Source organism: Salvelinus namaycush, unplaced genomic scaffold, assembly GCF_016432855.1.
Source record: "Salvelinus namaycush isolate Seneca unplaced genomic scaffold, SaNama_1.0 Scaffold139, whole genome shotgun sequence".
NCBI classification, from domain to species: domain Eukaryota; kingdom Metazoa; phylum Chordata; class Actinopteri; order Salmoniformes; family Salmonidae; genus Salvelinus; species Salvelinus namaycush.
The window spans coordinates 168424-189535 of record NW_024058108.1 but is presented as its reverse complement, the minus strand read 5'-3'; the positions used below and the strand labels follow the sequence as shown (position 1 = coordinate 189535).

The window sequence follows — 21112 nt, the reverse complement described above, 5'->3', positions numbered from 1 at the left end:
AATCATTCACTAAACCCTAAACCACATCTCGTAATGAATGTGGTAATGAGGAAGTTGAGAGTAAACAGCTTGGAGTAACCCTGGATTGTAACCTGTCATGGTCAAACATATTGATACAACAGTAGCTAAGATGGGGAGAAGTCTGTCCATAATAAAGCACTGCTCTACCTTCTTAACAACACTATCAACAAGGCAGGTCCTACAGGCCATAGTTTTGTCGCACCTTGACTACTGTTCAGTCGTGTGGTCAGGTGCCAGAAAGAGGGACTTGGGAAAATTGCAGTTGGTTCAGAACAGGGCAGGACGGCTGGCCCTTAAAAGTACACAGAGCTGACATTAATGACATGCGTGTCAATCTCTCATGGCTCAAAGTGGAAGAGTGATTGTCTTCATCACTACTTGTTTTTGTAAGAAGTGTTGACAGGCTGAATGTACAGAGGTGTCTGTTTAAAATACTAGTACACAGCTCGGACACCCATGCATACCTCACAAGACATGCCACCAGAGGTCTCTTCACAGTCTCCAAGTCCAGAACAGACTATGGGAGGCGCACAGTACTACATAGAGCCATGACTACATGGAACTCTATTCCACATCAGGTAACTGATGCAGCAGTAGAATCAGATTTAAAAAGCAGGATATAAATACAGCGGGGACTGTGAAGACATGCGCATACATTGAAATATTGTTGAATGGTGGTATAATTCATTCTGTACTGTACATTTTGTATTGTAGATATGTAGTGGGGTAATAATGTTATATGTTTTATATGTAAATGTAAGTGGTTTCTAGTATCTTATGACAGCCAGGTACAGCTCCAGTTGTTAGACTGACTGGTCCACATACAACAAGGCAATATACAACAAATACTGCATCAACAGACATTGATCTGGCAGGTTAGACTTAGAATCTGGACGTTCTGATTCTAGAACTTTCCATAGAGCCATGGCCAGTCTGTACTGACCTTCAGGGTAGCTGTGCTGACAAACTGCCTGGGAGCTCCTCAGTGGTGAAACTCCTCCTCCTTCAATCAGTGGTGAACCAGGTGGAACAAATCTTCCAGGCAATCTGGGCGTGCCAGCACCTGGCTCTGCTGTTGTCTTTAGACCGCAGTGAAAGGAGCATTTATAACACCACAAGACCAAGGAAACTTCATCTTTGATCAAGGTGACTGTGCAAGTCCAAGCCCTCCACAAAACTGTGAAAGACAGCCGGTAAGCGCCATATTAGCCATGCTTGGCTAGACTGACTTAAGCAGTGCGCTGCTAATGATACTCTGGAAAACACAGACTCTTAACTCTTAACTTTGATAGGACTTTTGCAGTGGTATTTATAACTTTAAATGTTGTTTGTGGGGTATAAAGGAAAAGTAAGAAGAGCCAAATTCATTGTTGACAAAGAACTTGTTTGAAATGGTTAAAAGTAATTTAAACTTTGTAGAAATCTTAGTTAACCAAGTTCTTAATTCAGTAACAAATGTATAGTCTAAAAATCTTTGGCTAAAAAATGAAAGATGTCTGTTTAAAACTACTGATTAGAAAAGAAATGTCATTTTTTACTACTAAAAATATTTTGAATGTATTTGGCTAAAATGCAAATTTAGATAAAAATATACTGATTCTGCTCATTTGATTAAAAATGGTGGGTTTCTATTTTGGGAAACATTTGCTTAAAAGTGGAAACCTTGTGTTTTATGGTGGCAGAAATGTGTTTATCTGGGGTGAATGTGGATAATTTTGTGTATTTGATTGGGCTGTCAACTCAAATAGTAACTTGTATTTGTCATCTCTTTTTTGAGGTTTTTCACCTGTTTACTGCCAACCAAAGAATGGTAAATAAAAGACAAACAACTGATTCCATGGCTGTTTATTGAGTGAAATCCAGTTAAAATCTTCATGTGGAGGGACTGTCCTTTTCAAGTGGGGAATTGCACAAGAAAGAGGTCAAGACTTGACAGTAGCTGCTCTGTTCAGCAGGTAGGGAAGGGGAAAGTTCTGGATGTTGTACCCAGTGATGTCTGCATCCACTGTCCTGACGAACTCAGCCCAGCTCTGCAGGGGGAATACACAGAGCCAATCAGGGGGGAAACCTCCACTGCTGTTGGTCTTAAAGCAGCCAAGCTCAACTCCACACAAGTGTGTGTGTGTGTGTGTGTGTATATATATATACATGTTACCTGTAGTAACTGGCTCTCTTTAGTAAAGCACAGGACCTGGGAGCCTACGATGCTGGAGCAGGACTGGAGGGTGAAGAAGGTGCGGATGAAGAGTTCCTTCTCTCCCTGTCGCTGCACCATGGAGGCCATCTGGATCCCTGGGTCTTTCTCTGCCTCTGGAAATATCCCTACAAGAAGACAAGACAGTTGGGCCAACCTTTAGAATAGTGAATACTGTTCTGATTCTAGACATTCAGTTACATAGAATAGTCTAAATACTCCTCATGTCATGTAAACGGGGAGCTAACAATGCTGTCATAGAATGATGTAGAGTCATGTAAATGAAGAGCTAGTGTAACCGATGTGAAATGGCTATCTAGTTAGCGGTGGTGCGCGCTAATAGCCTTTGTCGGTGACGTCACTTGCTCTGAGACCTTGAAGTAGTGGTTCCCCTTGCTCTGCAAGGGCTATGGCTTTTGTGGCGCGATGGGTAACGATGCTTCGTGGGTGTCAGTTGTTGATGTGTGCAGAGGGTCCCAGGTTCGCGCCCGGGTCGGGGCGAGGGGACGGACTAAAGTTAAACTGTTACACTAACATGGCTGTCATAGAATGTTGTAGTGTCATCTAAATGAAGAGCTCACATAGCTGTCATGTCTTTAGATCCTTAAATTGTTTGCGTTGCGTTGATGCATTGCATTTCCACGTTAGGACAAATATTAGACATATGATTATGGCTACATCCAGGCTACATTGTGCATAGGATCTGTGTTTCCCAAACTTAAACTTCTTAATTGTTTTCACAGCGCTGTGTTTTGAATTCCATTTCCAAGTTTATCAAACATTCCAATTATAAGCACATTTGCGCATCCATAATATGCATGATCAAACGATCGCATTGAACAGGGCAGCTCATTCATTCGCAGTGGTTACTCACGGCTGGCGAAATCTAGGAGTTCAAATCCTTCCAAGCGAGCTGTCCTTATGGTCCGAATGCAATTACAAATAGAACAAAATCCAGCGTGTGTCCGAACCGGAGATTTCCCTCCGATAGTAATCCTTCACGGAGTTTTTTGACTTGAATGTAGTGGCTTCCTTTCCTCTTTACCATAGCCACTGCCCAAGCCTGAAGCGGGGTTGTTTCGTACGCATACAGTCCCTACACAAGGTTTCCAAACGGCCAAACATTCAATGAGATCCAGGGATATGGTGCAACAAAAATGTTTATTCTTCTTATATCTAACAAAAAATTATTCTCCAATCAACTTAAAGCAGAGATTACTTGATATGGCAAATACATAATATGACCTGTCTGTCTGTATGGTCAAAAAACTATACCGCTCCCGCGTCTAGCAAGGACTCCTTCCCCCGAAGAACCAACTTCCTGCCTTTATACTAACACACTTAACACAGTACAATGAATGGGCAAGAGGGGGGGCCAAAAACTGAATTACACTAACAACAAATGAATATATCTCAATCATGTAAATATAAATCATAAAGGTATGTACCAAATATTTCATCATATATATTAATATATTTACACAAATGTACATGGAACTCAGTATGTTCAGTCTTTTATACAAATATGTCCAAATTGGCTCTAACACCTCCCCTGTCCAATAAATAACACTACCCTCCCCTGTCTAATAACACACTACCCTCCCCTGTCTAATAACACACTACCCTCCCCTGTCTAATAAATAACACACTACCCTCCCCTGTCTAATAAATAACACACTACCCTCCCCTGTCTAATAAATAACACACTACCCTCCCCTGTCTAATAAATAACACACTACCCTCCCCTGTCTAATAAATAACACACTACCCTCCCCTGTCTAATAAATAACACACTACCCTCCCCTGTCTAATAAATAACACACTACCCTCCCCTGTCTAATAAATAACACACTACCCTCCCCTGTCTAATAACACACTACCCTCCCCTGTCTAATAACACACTACCCTCCCCTGTCTAATAACACACTACCCTCCCCTGTCTAATAAATAACACACTACCCTCCCCTGTCTAATAACACACTACCCTCCCCTGTCTAATAACACACTACCCTCCCCTGTCTAATAACACACTACCCTCCCCTGTCTAATAAATAACACACTACCCTCCCCTGTCTAACACACTACCCTCCCCTGTCTAATAACACACTACCCTCCCCTGTCTAATAACACACTACCCTCCCCTGTCTAATAACACACTACCCTCCCCTGTTTAATAAATAACACACTACCCTCACAAAAGCAAAAAAAGTTTAACAAACCTATATTGGACCACCCCTGCCCCCCATTAAATTGCGATCTGTCCCTTAAGGCCAGCATTACATGAAGTTCACTTTGGAAAAGGTGATATCCTTCAGTTTGCTGCCATATTTACCTAGAATCCATAGACCTTATCAAGTTGTAAATTACAGGAGAAAGATGTTCCACAGCAACCCGCTCAACCTTATTCATTGTGCATAAAGGTGGTGGAATTAAGTAAAAGGTCAGAATACGGCTTATCTGTAGACACCTCCGCCACACCTTCATTTCTTAGAAGGAATAGCAGGTGAATATCAAATCAAATCAAATTTTATTAGTCACATACACATGGTTAGCAGATGTTAATGCGAGTGTAGCGAAATGCTTGTGCTTCTAGTTCCGACAATGCAGTAATAACCAACAAGTAATCTAACCTAACAATTCCACAACTACTACCTTACACACACACACACAAGTGTAAAGGGATAAAGAATATGTACATAAAGATATATGAATGAGTGGTGGTACAGAACGGCATGGCAGATGCAGTAGATGGTATAGAGTACGGTATATACATATGAGATGAGTACTGTAGGGTATGTAAACATAAAGTGGCATAGTTTAAAGTGGCTAGTGGTACATGTATTACATAAAGATGGCAAGATGCAGTAGATGATATAGAGTACAGTATATACATATGAGATGGGTAATGTAGGGTATGTAAACATTATATTAAGTGGCATTGTTTAAAGTGGCTAGTGGTACATTTTTACATAATTTCCATCAATTCCCATTTTTAAAGTGGCTGGAGTTGAGTCAGTATGTTGGCAGCGGCCGCTAAATGTTAGTGGTGGCTGTTTAACAGTCTGATGGCCTTGAGATAGAAGCTGTTTTTCAGTCTCTCGGTCCCTGCTTTGATGCACCTGTACTGACCTCGCCTTCTGGATGATAGCGGGGTGAACAGGCAGTGGCTTGGGTGGTTGTTGTCCTTGATGATCTTTATGGCCTTCCTGTGACATCGGGTGGTGTAGGTGTCCTGGAGGGCAGGTAGTTTGCCCCTGGTGATGCGTTCTGCAGACCTCACTACCCTCTGGAGAGCCTTACGGTTGTGGGCGGAGCAGTTGCCGTACCAGGCGGTGATACAGCCCGACAGGATGCTCTCGATTGTGCATCTGTAGAAGTTTGTGAGTGCTTTTGGTGACAAGCCGAATTTCTTCAGCCTCCTGAGGTTGAAGAGGCGCTGCTGCGCCTTCTTCACAACGCTGTCTGTGTGGGTGGACCAATTCAGTTTGTCCGTGATGTGTACACCGAGGAACTTAAAACTTTCCACCTTCTCCACTACTGACCCGTCGATGTGGATAGGGGGGTGCTCCCTCTGCTGTTTCCTGAAGTCCACAATCATCTCCTTTGTTTTGTTGACGTTGAGTGTGAGGTTATTTTCCTGACACCACACTCCGAGGGCCCTCACCTCCTCCCTGTAGGCCGTCTCGTCGTTGTTGGTAATCAAGCCTACCACTGTAGTGTCATCCGCAAACTTGATGATTGAGTTGGAGGCGTGCATGGCCACGCAGTCGTGGGTGAACAGGGAGTACAGGAGAGGGCTCAGAACGCACCCTTGTGGGGCCCCAGTGTTGAGGATCAGCGGGGTGGAGATGTTACCTACCCTCACCACCTGGGGGCGGCCCGTCAGGAAGTCCAGGACCCAGTTGCACAGGGCGGGGTCGAGACCCAGGGTCTCGAGCTTGATGACGAGTTTGGAGGGTACTATGGTGTTAAATGCTGAGCTGTAATCGATGAACAGCATTCTCACATGGGTATTCCTCTTGTCCAGATGGGTTAGGGCAGTGTGCAGTGTGGTTGCGATTGCGTCGTCTGTGGACCTATTGGGTCGGTAAGCAAATTGGAGTGGGTCTAGGGTGTCCGGTAGGGTGGAGGTGATATGGTCCTTGACTAGTCTCTCAAAGCACTTCATGATGACGGAAGTGAGTGCTACGGGGCGGTAGTCGTTTAGCTCAGTTACCTTAGCTTTCTTGGGAACAGGAACAATGGTGGCCCTCTTGAAGCATGTGGGAACAGCAGACTGGGATAAGGATTGATTGAATATGTCCGTAAACACACCAGCCAGCTGGTCTGCGCATGCTCTGAGGACGCGGCTGGGAATGCCGTCTGGGCCTGCAGCCTTGCGAGGGTTAACACGTTTAAATGTTTTACTCACCTCGGCTGCAGTGAAGGAGAGCCCGCAGGCTTTGGTAGGGGGCCGTGTCAGTGGCACTGTATTGTCCTCAAAGCGGGCAAAAAAGTTGTTTAGCCTGTCTGGGAGCAAGACATCCTGGTCCGCGACGGGGCTGGTTTTCTTTTTGTAATCCGTGATTGACTGTAGACCCTGCCACATACCTCTTGTGTCTGAGCTGTTGAATTGCGACTCGATTTTGTCTCTGTACTGGGACTTAGCCTGTTTGATTGCCTTGCGGAGAGAATAGCTACACTGTTTGTATTCGGTCATGCTTCCGGTCACCTTGCCCTGGTTAAAAGCAGTGGTTCGCGCTTTCAGTTTCACGCGAATGCTGCCGTCAATCCACGGTTTCTGGTTTGGGAATGTTTTTATCGTTGCTGTGGGTACGACATCGTCAATGCACTTCCTAATGAACTCGCTCACCGAATCAGCATATTCGTCAATATTGTTGTTGGACGCGATGCGGAACATATTCCAATCCGCGTGATCGAAGCAGTCTTGAAGCGTGGATTCAGATTGGTCGGACCAGCGTTGAACAGACCTGAGCGCGGGAGCTTGTTGTTTGAGTTTCTGTTTGTAGGCTGGAAGCAACAAAATGGAGTCGTGGTCAGCTTTTCCGAAAGGGGGGCGGGGGAGGGCCTTATATGCGTCGCGGAAATTAGTATAACAATGATCTAGGGTTTTTCCAGCCCTGGTAGCACAATCGATATGCTGATAGAATTTAGGGAGTTTTGTTTTTAGATTAGCCTTGTTAAAATCCCCAGCTACGATGAATGCAGCCTCAGGGTGTGTGGTTTCCAGTTTACAAAGAGTCAGATAAAGTTCGTTCAGGGCCATCGATGTGTCTGCTTGGGGGGGGAATATATACGGCTGTGATTATGATTGAAGAGAATTCCCTTGGTAGATAATGCGGTCGACATTTGATTGTGAGGAGTTCTAGATCAGGTGAACAGAATGACTTGAGTTCCTGTGTGTTGTTATGATGATCACACCACTTCTCGTTAATCATAAGGCATACCCCCCCGCCCCTCTTCTTACCGGAAAGATGTTTGTTTCTGTCGGCGCGATGCATGAAGAAACCAGCTGGCTGCACCGACTCCGTTAGCGTCCCTTGAGTTAGCCATGTTTCCGTGAAGCAGAGCACGTTGCAATCCCTGATGTCTCTCTGGAATGCTACCCGTGCTCGGATTTCATCAACCTTATTGTCAAGAGACTGGACATTGGCGAGTAGTATGCTAGGGAGTGGAGCGCGATGTGCCCGTCTCCGAAGCCTGACCACGAGACCGCCTCGTTTGCCCCTTTTTCGGCGTCGCACAGGGTCGCCGGCTGGGATCAGATCCATTGTATTGGGTGGAAGGCAAAACACTGGATCCGTTTCGGGAAAGTCATATTCCTGGTAGGAACGATGATGAGTTGACGTTAATCGTATATTCAGTAGTTCCTCCCGACTGTATGTAATGAAACCTAAGATTACCTGGGGTACCGATGTAAGAAATAACACATAAAAAAACAAAAAACTGCATATTTTCCAAGGAACGCGAAGCGAGGCGGCCATCTCTTTTCGGCGCCGGAAGATAACAGGTGAATAGCATACTATTCTCATGCTTAACACTTGTGTGGTGTTCGGGTCTGTGGAACTCATTTATCTCATCAAATTGATGGGTTGAAAAAATTCCTCATTCTGAGACTCATTGGCATTCGCTCAATTTCCATGAACATGTAAAAGAACACACTTTCATTGAGTGCACACTGCACCCCCTACACATTTATATTACTTATGTGGTGTTCGACCAGAGGGTAATAAAAGTGTGGAAAAGTGTGTGTGTAGGTGAAAAAAAGGCTTGCTGTGTGCCTTCACTAGGTCCTACTCCTCCCTGGGCCTTCTGTTTCAGCACCAAGAACCCGTGTCTCCCTGCTTGCCTGTCTGCTTTTCTTGCATTCTTTACCCTTTGTAGTGTGTGAACCTGCACAATGTTATTTCGATTCAGGATTTTTCCTACACTACCCCAGCCAGGTGCAAATTAGGGGAGGGACACAACAAATAAATAGCTTTTCATGTAATAATCTCTGCTCAGAGGGCCTTAGAAATCATTTTTGCAGAGAGAAGCTAGTGTGGAAGGAGCGTCTTTCAGTTTGGAAGATGTAGAATTTTCTGAATATGAGGATCATGTCTCTGTCTGACAGTGAGTTGGAAGAAGAGGATGAGATTGAACCTCAGCCAGATTGCTGACAGGCTGGCTGAGGAGAAATATGGATGTCATTTAAAAAAAAAAATTGAACAGTCTTCTTGCCCAAGGAATGAGCCACCCCGCATGGCTGCCAATGTGATAAGGATGCAACCAGGGCCGACGTGGATGGCGGTTACTCATGTGCAGGACATAGTCTTCTTCTGGACTGTTCATCCCAGACACCATCCAGAAAATCATTCTGGACTGTTCATCCCAGACACCACCATCATTCTGAACTGCTCATCCCAGACACCATACAGAAAATCATGGACTGCACCATGCAGAAACTGATCCAATGGGGAATCCACAGAATCCCGGAGGGATGCAGAAACTGATCCAAGGAGGAATCCACAGAATCCCTGTAGGATGCAGAAACTGATCCAAGGAGGAATTCACAGAATCTCGGAGGGATGCAGAAACTGATCCAAGGAGGAATTCACAGAATCCCGGAGGGATGCAGAAACTGATCCAAGGAGGAATTCACAGAATCACGGAGGGATGCAGAAACTGATCCAAGGAGGAATCCACAGAATCCCGGAGGGATGCAGAAATTGATCCAAGGAGGAATCCACAGAATCCCGGAGGGATGCAGAAACTGATCCAAGGAGGAATCCACAGAATCCCGGAGGGATGCAGAAACTGATCCAATGGGGAATCCACAGAATCCCGGAGGGATGCAGAAACTGATCCAAGGAGGAATCCACAGAATCCCGGAGGGATGCAGAAACTGATCCAATGGGGAATCCACAGAATCCCTGTAGGATGCAGAAACTGATCCAATGGGGAATCCACAGAAACCCGGAGGGATGCAGAAACTGATCCAAGGAGGAATCCACAGAATCCCTGTGGGATGCAGAAACTGTCAGAACTTTTCTGTGCAACAATGTCTCTGGAAAACTTCCACGTTATTTCCAGGAATATCCGCTTCGATAACCGAGACAACGGACCAGCTCGGCGGCAGAGAGACAAGCTAGCTGCAATCAGGTCAGTGTAGAGAGACAAGCTAGCTGCAATCAGGTCAGTGTGGGACAAGTGGGTGGACCTCCTTCCCCTGTTTTACAACCCTGGGCCCAACGTTACTGTTGATGAGCAGCTTATGTCATTTAGGGGCCCCTGCCCCTTCAGGAAGTACATACCGTCTAAAACAACAAAATATGGAATCAAGATCTGGGCTGCCTGTGATACTGCTTCATCATATGCGTGGAACTTGCAAGTGTCTACGGGGAATCCACAGAATCCCCTGTAGGATGCAGAAACTGATCCAATGGGTAGAAAAGTGTATTGCAAGTGTATACGGGGAAGTCAGATGGAGGATCCCCTGAGAAGAACCAAGGCATGTGGGTTGTCCTGGATGTGATACAGGGACTCCGTGGCCAAATCACATGCATTAACTTTTTTTACTACGCACAAGCTGGGACAGGAGCTCCTCGAGGAAGCTGACGATGGTAGGAACCAGCCAGAGCTCCCACCTCAGCTGTTGAATACACAGAACAGGCCTATCAATTCCTCTAAGTTTATGTTCACAGCCGACACATCCCTAGTGTCCTACGTGCCAAAGAAAGCAAAAATGTGGTACTAAGCAAGGCATTGGTGAGGCAACACATCCCAAGGACCCCTTCTGCAGCCATCGTGAGGACGATTCAGGAGGAGGATGCTGGGGCCACATCCACAGAACCAACAACTCCAATTCCAGAAGTAAGTGTGAGTGATGTTGTTGCATGTGTGTGTCGGACTTTCCTACCTTGGCCTGCTGTAACTATCTATGCGAGTGATTGAGATGTTAGTAAAATTCCTGAACTAAGTGTTTCCATCATTGTAGATTGCAGCCGGTAGCAACAAGAAGAAGCGCTGCGATGTGTGTGGACCCAAGAAGGACAGGAAGATTCAGTACATATGCACCAAATGCAAGAAATACATTTACAACACACACATAGTACAACTCTGTCCCTCGTGTGGTGTGTAAATGAGCCCCATTGAATTTGTGTTCAATGTGGCTCATTTCTCATATTCCTAAAATACTATATGTAAAATTTGTCCAGTTCAAAGCAATAAACATCAAGTGAAACCTTTTTTCATTTGTTCAAGATAAACATGATTTATTCCACCCATGTCCTGATTATAATTGATTTGTTAACAAAAAACACATTTATAAATGTGATCTAGCATATATATAAGAATACTTTGAAGATAGAGGATGAGGACTCAAAACTAGAGTCCTAATGGCATCCTGTTCCTTTGTTCTGGGGAGGAAAACTGGGGAGACTGCACATCTACCTCCCAGCATTACATCTATGATTTGTCCTTCTCAAAATCAACCTATTTCTCCCCCTGATTTGCTTTGGAGTTTGTGTTATTGAAGAATAACATCAACTGATAACACATAGGTAAATGGCAAACATTAACCATGTAGGCTGTCTATATTACTTGTAATTGATATAAATTGACTGTAATGTGGGTTAGAGTCAGGGTCCATTACACAGTATGGTGGGTTAGAGTCAGGGTCCATTACACAGTATGGTGGGTTAGAGTCAGGGTCAATTTGACAGTATGGTGGGTTAGAGTCAGGGTCCATTACACAGTATGGTGGGTTAGAGTCAGGGTCCATTACACAGTGTGGCGGGTTAGAGTCAGGGTCCATTACACAGTATGGCGGGTTAGAGTCAGGGTCCATTACACTGTATGGTGGGTTAGAGTCAGGGTCCATTACACTGTATGGTGGGTTAGAGTCAGGGTCCATTACACTGTATGGTGGGTTAGAGTCAGGGTCAATTTGACTGTATGGTGGGTTAGAGTCAGGGTCAATTTGACTGTATGGTGGGTTAGAGTCAGGGTCAATTTGACTGTACGGGGGGTTAGAGTCAGGGTCAATTTGACTGTATGGTGGGTTAGAGTCAGGGTCAATTTGACTGTATGGTGGGTTAGAGTCAGGGTCAATTTGACTGTACGGGGGGTTAGAGTCAGGGTCAATTTGACTGTACGGGGGGTTAGAGTCAGGGTCAATTTGACTGTACGGGGGGTTAGAGTCAGGGTCAATTTGACTGTACGGGGGGTTAGAGTCAGGGTCAATTTGACTGTACGGGGGGTTAGAGTCAGGGTCAATTTGACTGTACGGGGGGTTAGAGTCAGGGTCAATTTGACTGTACGGGGGTTAGAGTCAGGGTCAATTTGACTGTACGGGGGTTAGAGTCAGGGTCAATTTGACTGTACGGGGGGTTAGAGTCAGGGTCAATTTGACTGTATGGTGGGTTAGAGTCAGGGTCAATTTGACTGTACGGGGGGTTAGAGTCACAGTAAGGCGGGTTAGAGTCAGGGTCAATTACACAGTATGGTGGGTTAGAGTCACAGTAAGGCGGGTTAGAGTCACAGTACAGTAGCTCTGTCTGGTTCTGAGTACATTAGTTCTGTCTGGTTCTGAGGAGTACAGTAGCTCTGTCTGGTTCTGAGGAGTACAGTAGCTCTGTCTGGTTCTGAGGAGTACAGTAGCTCTGTCTGGTTCTGAGGAGTACAGTAGCTCTGTCTGGTTCTGAGGAGTACAGTAGCTCTGTCTGGTTCTGAGGAGTACAGTAGTTCTGTCTGGTTCTGTAGTCCCGTGTGGCTCAGTTGGTAGAGCATGGCGCTTGCAACGCCAGGGTTGTGGGTTCATTCCCCACGGGGGGACCAGGATGAATATGTATGAACTTTCCAATTTGTAAGTCGCTCTGGATAAGAGCGTCTGCTAAATGACTTAAATGTAAATGTTCTGAGTACATTAGTTCTGTCTGGTTCTGAGGAGTACAGTAATTCTGTCTCTAGTCATTAGATGAGCACACAGGCAACAGCCAGGTAATTTAACGCTGCACTCCAGATTTATTTCAACGGTTAGAGAGATACCTGCTGGTATTGGGTTAGGAGTTAGTCATCCCCCTCTGGTGGCTCCTCCCCTCTGCAGCTGGAGACAGTCAGCCAATAGCCAGCGACCCCGGCCTGGGAGGCGTAGCGACCCCGCCCTGGGGAAACAGGTGGCGGAGAACGATATCATGCTCTCTCCTCGCCACACTCTCCTCCTCCATCTGGGGGGTCAGCAATGGCTGGCTGTGATTGGCTTGGCATTTCAGCTTCCAGTAGCGATACATGAAGTTGACTGTCTCCTGGTTCAGCTGCAGGGCCTGGGACACCTCCTTCACGTCAACTAACTGGTGTGACTCCTCCAGCTGCTGTAGTCTGATGTGACGGAGGTTCAGGACCTCCACCGGGTTGGGGACTGCATGAGGGGCAGGGGGGTTAGGAACTTCATCTCTCCCTCCCCTCCTCCCCTCCTCTCCTCCCACCAGACCAGAGTGTTTGGGGCAGAAGGACTTGACCTCGTCCTGCTCTTTGATGATGTTCATCTCCAGGCTGCTGTCTAAGGCACAGCTCACATGGAACGCTGTCTGACAGCTTTTAGCTGAACACTGCGGGAACAGAGAGAGGAATGCTAAGGCAACTGACAGGTAACTAACAAAGTTGCTGAATAGACAGAAAAAACTGACAGAGAAAGGACTGCTAACGTGACAGAGTTATTAAAGCCTTCTCCATGCAGTAGCTACATAGATCCAGTCTGGTCTACAGAGACAGCAGGTCAGTGTGGACCTGTATACAGGCTCCAGTCTGGTCTTTACAGAGACAGCAGGTCAGAGTGTACCTGTATACAGGCTCCAGTCTGGTCTACAGAGACAGCAGGTCAGCGTGTACCTGTATACAGGCTCCAGTCTGGTCTTTACAGAGACAGCAGGTCAGCGTGTACCTGTATACAGGCTCCAGTCTGGTCTTTACAGAGACAGCAGGTCAGCGTGTACCTGTATACAGGCTCCAGTCTGGTCTTTACAGAGACAGCAGGTCAGCGTGTACCTGTATACAGGCTCCAGTCTGGTCTACAGAGACAGCAGGTCAGAGTGTACCTGTATACAGGCTCCAGTCTGGTCTTTACAGAGACAGCAGGTCAGAGTGTACCTGTATACAGGCTCCAGTCTGGTCTAGAGAGACAGCAGGTCAGAGTGTACCTGTATACAGGCTCCAGTCTGGTCTTTACAGAGACAGCAGGTCAGAGTGTACCTGTATACAGGCTCCAGTCTGGTCTACAGAGACAGCAGGTCAGAGTGTACCTGTATACAGGCTCCAGTCTGGTCTTTACAGAGACAGCAGGTCAGTGTGTACCTGTATACAGGCTCCAGTCTGGTCTACAGAGACAGCAGGTCAGTGTGTACCTGTATACAGGCTCCAGTCTGGTCTACAGAGACAGCAGGTCAGAGTGTACCTGTATACAGGCTCCAGTCTGGTCTTTACAGAGACAGCAGGTCAGCGTGTACCTGTATACAGGCTCCAGTCTGTTCTTTACAGAGACAGCAGGTCAGAGTGTACCTGTATACAGGCTCCAGTCTGGTCTTTACAGAGACAGCAGGTCAGCGTGTACCTGTATACAGGCTCCAGTCTGGTCTACAGAGACAGCAGGTCAGAGTGTACCTGTATACAGGCTCCAGTCTGGTCTTTACAGAGACAGCAGGTCAGAGTGTACCTGTATACAGGCTCCAGTCTGGTCTACAGAGACAGCAGGTCAGAGTGTACCTGTATACAGGCTCCAGTCTGGTCTTTACAGAGACAGCAGGTCAGCGTGTACCTGTATACAGGCTCCAGTCTGGTCTTTACAGAGACAGCAGGTCAGCGTGTACCTGTATACAGGCTCCAGTCTGGTCTACAGAGACAGCAGGTCAGAGTGTACCTGTATACAGGCTCCAGTCTGGTCTACAGAGACAGCAGGTCAGAGTGTACCTGTATACAGGCTCCAGTCTGGTCTACAGAGACAGCAGGTCAGAGTGTACCTGTATACAGGCTCCAGTCTGGTCTACAGAAACAGCAGGTCAGAGTGTACCTGTATACAGGCTCCAGTCTGGTCTACAGAGACAGCAGGTCAGAGTGTACCTGTATACAGGCTCCAGTCTGGTCTTTACAGAGACAGCAGGTCAGAGTGTACCTGTATACAGGCTCCAGTCTGGTCTTTACAGAGACAGCAGGTCAGAGTGTACCTGTATACAGGCTCCAGTCTGGTCTACAGAGACAGCAGGTCAGAGTGTACCTGTATACAGGCTCCAGTCTGGTCTTACAGAGACAGCAGGTCAGAGTGTACCTGTATACAGGCTCCAGTCTGGTCTTACAGAGACAGCAGGTCAGAGTGTACCTGTATACAGGCTCCAGTCTGGTCTACAGAGACAGCAGGTCAGAGTGTACCTGTATACAGGCTCCAGTCTGGTCTTACAGAGACAGCAGGTCAGAGTGTACCTGTATACAGGCTCCAGTCTGGTCTTTACAGAGACAGCAGGTCAGAGTGTACCTGTATACAGGCTCCAGTCTGGTCTTTACAGAGACAGCAGGTCAGAGTGTACCTGTATACAGGCTCCAGTCTGGTCTTTACAGAGACAGCAGGTCAGAGTGTACCTGTATACAGGCTCCAGTCTGGTCTTACAGAGACAGCAGGTCAGAGTGTACCTGTATACAGGCTCCAGTCTGGTCTTTACAGAGACAGCAGGTCAGAGTGTACCTGTATACAGGCTCCAGTCTGGTCTACAGAGACAGCAGGTCAGAGTGTACCTGTATACAGGCTCCAGTCTGGTCTTTACAGAGACAGCAGGTCAGAGTGTACCTGTATACAGGCTCCAGTCTGGTCTTTACAGAGACAGCAGGTCAGAGTGTACCTGTATACAGGCTCCAGTCTGGTCTTTACAGAGACAGCAGGTCAGAGCCCATCTGTTACTGGGGATGTGGGACATGTTGGTGATCGGCTCCATCTTCTCTGGGTTCCCAGTGCTCACCTAGGCAGACATACACAATACAGACCAGGGGTCACATTAGCTGTCAGAAATCTGCAGTTTCACTGTCTTTTGTTTACATAAGATAAAGCATCGCAAAACATTTGCTACAAAATCACTTTGATGACATCAGATAACAGAAGTTGAACACAATTGTTATCTTCCACACAGAAGTCAATTAATGTACAATAAGCAGGGTTAAGGGTCAGGGTTAAGGTCTCAGGGTTAAGGTCTCAGGGTTAAGGGGTCAGGGTTAAGGTCTCAGGGTTAAGGGGTCAGGGTTAAGGTCTCAGGGTTAAGGTCTCAGGGTTAAGGGGTCAGGGTTAAGGGTCAGGGTTAAGGGGTCAGGGTTAAGGGGTCAGGGGTCAGGGTTAAGGGGTCAGGGGTCAGGGTTAAGGGGTCAGGGTTAAGGGGTCAGGGTTAAGGGGTCAGGGTTAAGGGGTCAGGGGTCGTCACCTCGGGGATCCACAGGGCACAGCTGACGTGGAACCACTTGGTTCCGCTGCGGGTGGGCTTCATGGCCCCGCCCTTCTTGCGGCAGACTTGGCATTTGGGCGAGATGCCGAGAGCACAGGTCCGACACAGCCAGCTTCCCTTTGGCACCTTCAGAATCCCATAACACGCCTGGAACATACAGAACACACCCAGAAAGTTTGGCCATTGAAGAGCATAATTATGAGCGCTATTTAACACGGTCTACATAAAACAAAAGCCATACCTGGTGAACACAGATGTTGCACTTGTCACAGAACACCATCTCATTGTTGTCCTCGCCGTCAGGTGACCGACACACGTCACACACAACGTCTTCGTCGTACTCCATGCCAAACCCCTCCTCCGTTGCCATGGGATGTCTCATTCTGTCACAGCAACGCCGCTCAAACTCCTCCATCGCTCTCTCCATGGTGGTCTCATCCAGCACAGCCATGCCTGGAGAACAGTGAACAGTATTATAGGAGTCTAGACCAGCGGTTCTCAACTGGTGGGTATCTGAGTGTAAAAAATCCTCCAGTCTCAACAATAAACCAGGTAGAAAGTGTGTAGAAATGAGAATGAACTTACATGTGTAAAAATGTTAACTATTTTTGTGGTCTCTAACCAGTGAGTTTAGAAAATGGGCAACAATAAAACACAATAAAATTGTTGGGAATGTTCTTCCCTTGACATAACTGCTACACTACCAATATACTATTACACATTTTAACAGATTGTATTTGGGATTATTTTTGCGATGCGAATATTGGATCGCTCTAGAGACAAAACCAGCAGAAAAGCCCTGGTCTAGACTAACCCCTAACCCCCCAGTAGAGAACCACTGGTCTAGACTAACCCCTGACCCCCCAGGAGAGAACCACTGGTCTAGACTAACCCCTAACCCCCCAGGAGAGAACCACTGGTCTAGACTAACCCCTAACCCCCCAGTAGAGAACCACTGGTCTAGACTAACCCCTAACCCCCCAGGAGAGAACCACTGGTCTAGACTAACCCCTAACCCCCCAGGAGAGAACCACTGGTCTAGACTAACCCCTAACCCTCCACTAGAGAACCACTGGTCTAGACTAACCCCTAACCCCCCAGTAGAGAACCACTGGTCTAGACTAACCCCTAACCCCCCAGTAGATAACCACTGGTCTAGACTAACCCCTAACCCTCCACTAGAGAACCACTGGTCTAGACTAACCCCCCAGTAGAGAACCACTGGTCTAGACTAACCCCTAACCCCCCAGTAGAGAACCACTGGTCTAGACTAACCCCTAACCCCCCAGTAGAGAACCACTGGTCTAGACTAACCCCCCAGTAGAGAACCACTGGTCTAGACTAACCCCTAACCCTCCACTAGAGAACCACTGGTCTAGACTAACCCCTGACCCCCCAGTAGAGAACCACTGGTCTAGACTAACCCCTAACCCCCCAGTAGAGAACCACTGGTCTAGACTAACCCCTAACCCCCCAGTAGAGAACCACTGGTCTAGACTAACCCCTAACCCCCCAGTAGAGAACCACTGGTCTAGACTAACCCCTAACCCCCCAGGAGAGAACCACTGGTCTAGACTAACCCCTAACCCCCCAGTAGAGAACCACTGGTCTAGACTAACCCCCCAGTAGAGAACCACTGGTCTAGACTAACCCCTAACCCCCCAGTAGAGAACCACTGGTCTAGACTAACCCCTAACCCCCCAGGAGAGAACCACTGGTCTAGACTAACCCCTAACCCCCCAGGAGAGAACCACTGGTCTAGACTAACCCCTAACCCCCCAGTAGAGAACCACTGGTCTAGACTAACCCCTAACCCCCCAGGAGAGAACCACTGGTCTAGACTAACCCCTGACCCCCCAGTAGAGAACCACTGGTCTAGACTAACCCCTAACCCCCCAGTAGAGAACCACTGGTCTAGACTAACCCCTAACCCCCCAGTAGAGAACCACTGGTCTAGACTAACCCCTAACCCCCCAGTAGAGAACCACTGGTCTAGACTAACCCCTAACCCCCCAGTAGAGAACCACTGGTCTAGACTAACCCCTAACCCCCCAGGAGAGAACCACTGGTCTAGACTAACCCCCCAGTAGAGAACCACTGGTATAGACTAACCCCTAACCCCCCAGTAGAGAACCACTGGTCTAGACTAACCCCTAACCCCCCAGGAGAGAACCACTGGTCTAGACTAACCCCTAACCCCCCAGGAGAGAACCACTGGTCTAGACTAACCCCTAACCCCCCAGGAGAGAACCACTGGTCTAGACTAACCCCTAACCCTCCACTAGAGAACCACTGGTCTAGACTAACCCCTAACCCCCCAGTAGAGAACCACTGGTCTAGACTAACCCCTAACCCCCCAGTAGAGAACCACTGGTCTAGACTAACCCCTAACCCCCCAGTAGATAACCACTGGTCTAGACTAACCCCTAACCCCCCAGGAGAGAACCACTGGTCTAGACTAACCCCCCAGTAGAGAACCACTGGTCTAGACTAACCCCTAACCCCCCAGTAGAGAACCACTGGTCTAGACTAACCCCTAACCCCCCAGGAGAGAACCACTGGTCTAGACTAACCCCTAACCCCCCAGGAGAGAACCACTGGTCTAGACTAACCCCTAACCCCCCAGTAGAGAACCACTGGTCTAGACTAACCCCTAACCCCCCAGGAGAGAACCACTGGTCTAGACTAACCCCTGACCCCCCAGTAGAGAACCACTGGTCTAGACTAACCCCTAACCCCCCAGTAGAGAACCACTGGTCTAGACTAACCCCTAACCCCCCAGTAGAGAACCACTGGTCTAGACTAACCCCTAACCCCCCAGTAGAGAACCACTGGTCTAGACTAACCCCTAACCCCCCAGTAGAGAACCACTGGTCTAGACTAACCCCTAACCCCCCAGGAGAGAACCACTGGTCTAGACTAACCCCCCAGTAGAGAACCACTGGTATAGACTAACCCCTAACCCCCCAGTAGAGAACCACTGGTCTAGACTAACCCCTAACCCCCCAGGAGAGAACCACTGGTCTAGACTAACCCCTAACCCTCCACTAGAGAACCACTGGTCTAGACTAACCCCTAACCCTCCACTAGAGAACCACTGGTCTAGACTAACCCCTAACCCCCCAGTAGAGAACCACTGGTCTAGACTAACCCCTAACCCCCCAGTAGAGAACCACTGGTCTAGACTAACCCCTAACCCCCCAGTAGAGAACCACTGGTCTAGACTAACCCCTAACCCCCCAGGAGAGAACCACTGGTCTAGACTAACCCCTAACCCCCCAGGAGAGAACCACTGGTCTAGACTAACCCCTGACCCCCCAGTAGAGAACCAGTGGTCTAGACTAACCCCTAACCCCCCAGTAGAGAACCACTGGTCTAGACTAACCCCTAACCCCCCAGTAGAGAACCACTGGTCTAGATTAACCCCTAACCCCCCAGGAGAGAACCACTGGTCTAGACTAACCCCTAACCCTCCACTAGAGAACCACTGGTCTAGACTAACCCCTAACCCCCCAGTAGAGAACCACTGGTCTAGACTAACCCCCCAGTAGAGAACCACTGGTCTAGACTAACCCCTAACCCCCCAGTAGAGAACCACTGGTCTAGACTAACCCCTAACCCCCCAGTAGAGAACCACTGGTCTAGACTAACCCCCCAGTAGAGAACCACTGGTCTAGACTAACCCCTAACCCCCCAGTAGAGAACCACTGGTCTAGACTAACCCCTGACCCCCCAGTAGAGAACCACTGGTCTAGACTAACCCCTGACCCCCCAGTAGAGAACCACTGGTCTAGACTAACCCCCCAGTAGAGAACCACTGGTCTAGACTAACCCCTAACCCCCCAGTAGAGAACCACTGGTCTAGACTAACCCCACTGGTCTAGACTAACCCCACTGGTCTAGACTAACCTCTAACCCCCCAGTAGAGAACCACTGGTCTAGACTAACCCCACTGGTCTAGACTAACCCCACTGGTCTAGACTAACCCCACTGGTCTAGACTAACCCCACTGGTCTAGACTAACCCCTAACCCTCCACTAGAGAACCACTGGTCTAGACTAACCCCACTGGTCTAGACTAACCCCACTGGTCTAGACTAACCCCACTGGTCTAGACTAACCCCACTGGTCTAGACTAACCCCTAACCCTCCACTAGAGAACCACTGGTCTAGACTAACCCCACTGGTCTAGACTAACCCCACTGGTCTAGACTAACCCCACTGGTCTAGACTAACCCCACTGGTCTAGACTAACCCCACTGGTCTAGACTAACCCCACTGGTCTAGACTAACCCCACTGGTCTAGACTAACCACTAACCCCCCAGTAGAGAACCACTGGTCTAGACTAACCCCACTGGTCTAGACTAACCCCACTGGTCTAGACTAACCCCACTGGTCTAGACTAACCCCACTGGTCTAGACTAACCCCACTGGTCTAGACCCCTAACTCTAACTCTCCATAGTTGTCTCATCCAACACAGCCATGCCCGGGGAACAGATAACATTAAAGGGATAACATTGTTCCTGTAGACTTCCAGTCATTGCACTAACGCTAGTTGGCAATGACTCCAGAAACAACCTTAAAACTGCACAAGGAGACATAGAAATGTTCTCCATGAGTTAATCCGACTGTAGGTAAGTAGAAGAAATGACTATCCCTTTAAGCACAGTATTATAGTACAGTCTAACCCCAACCCTCCCTCTCTCATGGTTGTCTTGTCCAGCCTGGAGACCAGACACAGTCAGCACTACGCAGCTCTGAACCGCGACACAGTCAACACTACGCAGCTCTGAACCACGACACAGTCGATACTACGCGTCGCTGAACCGCGACAGTCAACACTACGCAGCTCTGAACCACGACACAGTCGATACTACGCATCGCTGAACCGCGACACAGTCGATACTACGCAGCTCTGAACCGCGACACAGTCAGTACTACGCA

At 47.9% G+C, this 21112-nt stretch overlaps 1 protein-coding gene across 3 annotated transcripts in view; it reads right to left on the bottom strand.

Annotated features, from left to right (window-relative positions):
* Positions 1-1870: 1870 nt before the first annotated feature.
* Positions 1871-21112, bottom strand: part of jade1 (jade family PHD finger 1) — a 31740-nt gene continuing 12498 nt past the window's right edge. Inside the window, exons 6-11 of one of the 3 annotated variants that reach the window (XR_005474586.1) lie at positions 16409-16620; positions 16147-16314; positions 15577-15693; positions 12743-13302; positions 2177-2343; positions 1871-2051 (exon numbers count right to left, since the gene is read on the bottom strand). Coding sequence is in view for 2 of the 3 variants with exons in the window: in XM_038982988.1 (XP_038838916.1) it covers positions 12811-13302; positions 15577-15693; positions 16147-16314; positions 16409-16620 (989 nt within the window). In the remaining variant the exon portion in view is untranslated. Of the gene's footprint in view, positions 2052-2176; positions 2344-12020; positions 13303-15576; positions 15694-16146; positions 16315-16408; positions 16621-21112 lie in introns of those variants that run through there. The other 2 variants (XM_038982988.1, XM_038982989.1) reach the window with 2 other exon arrangements.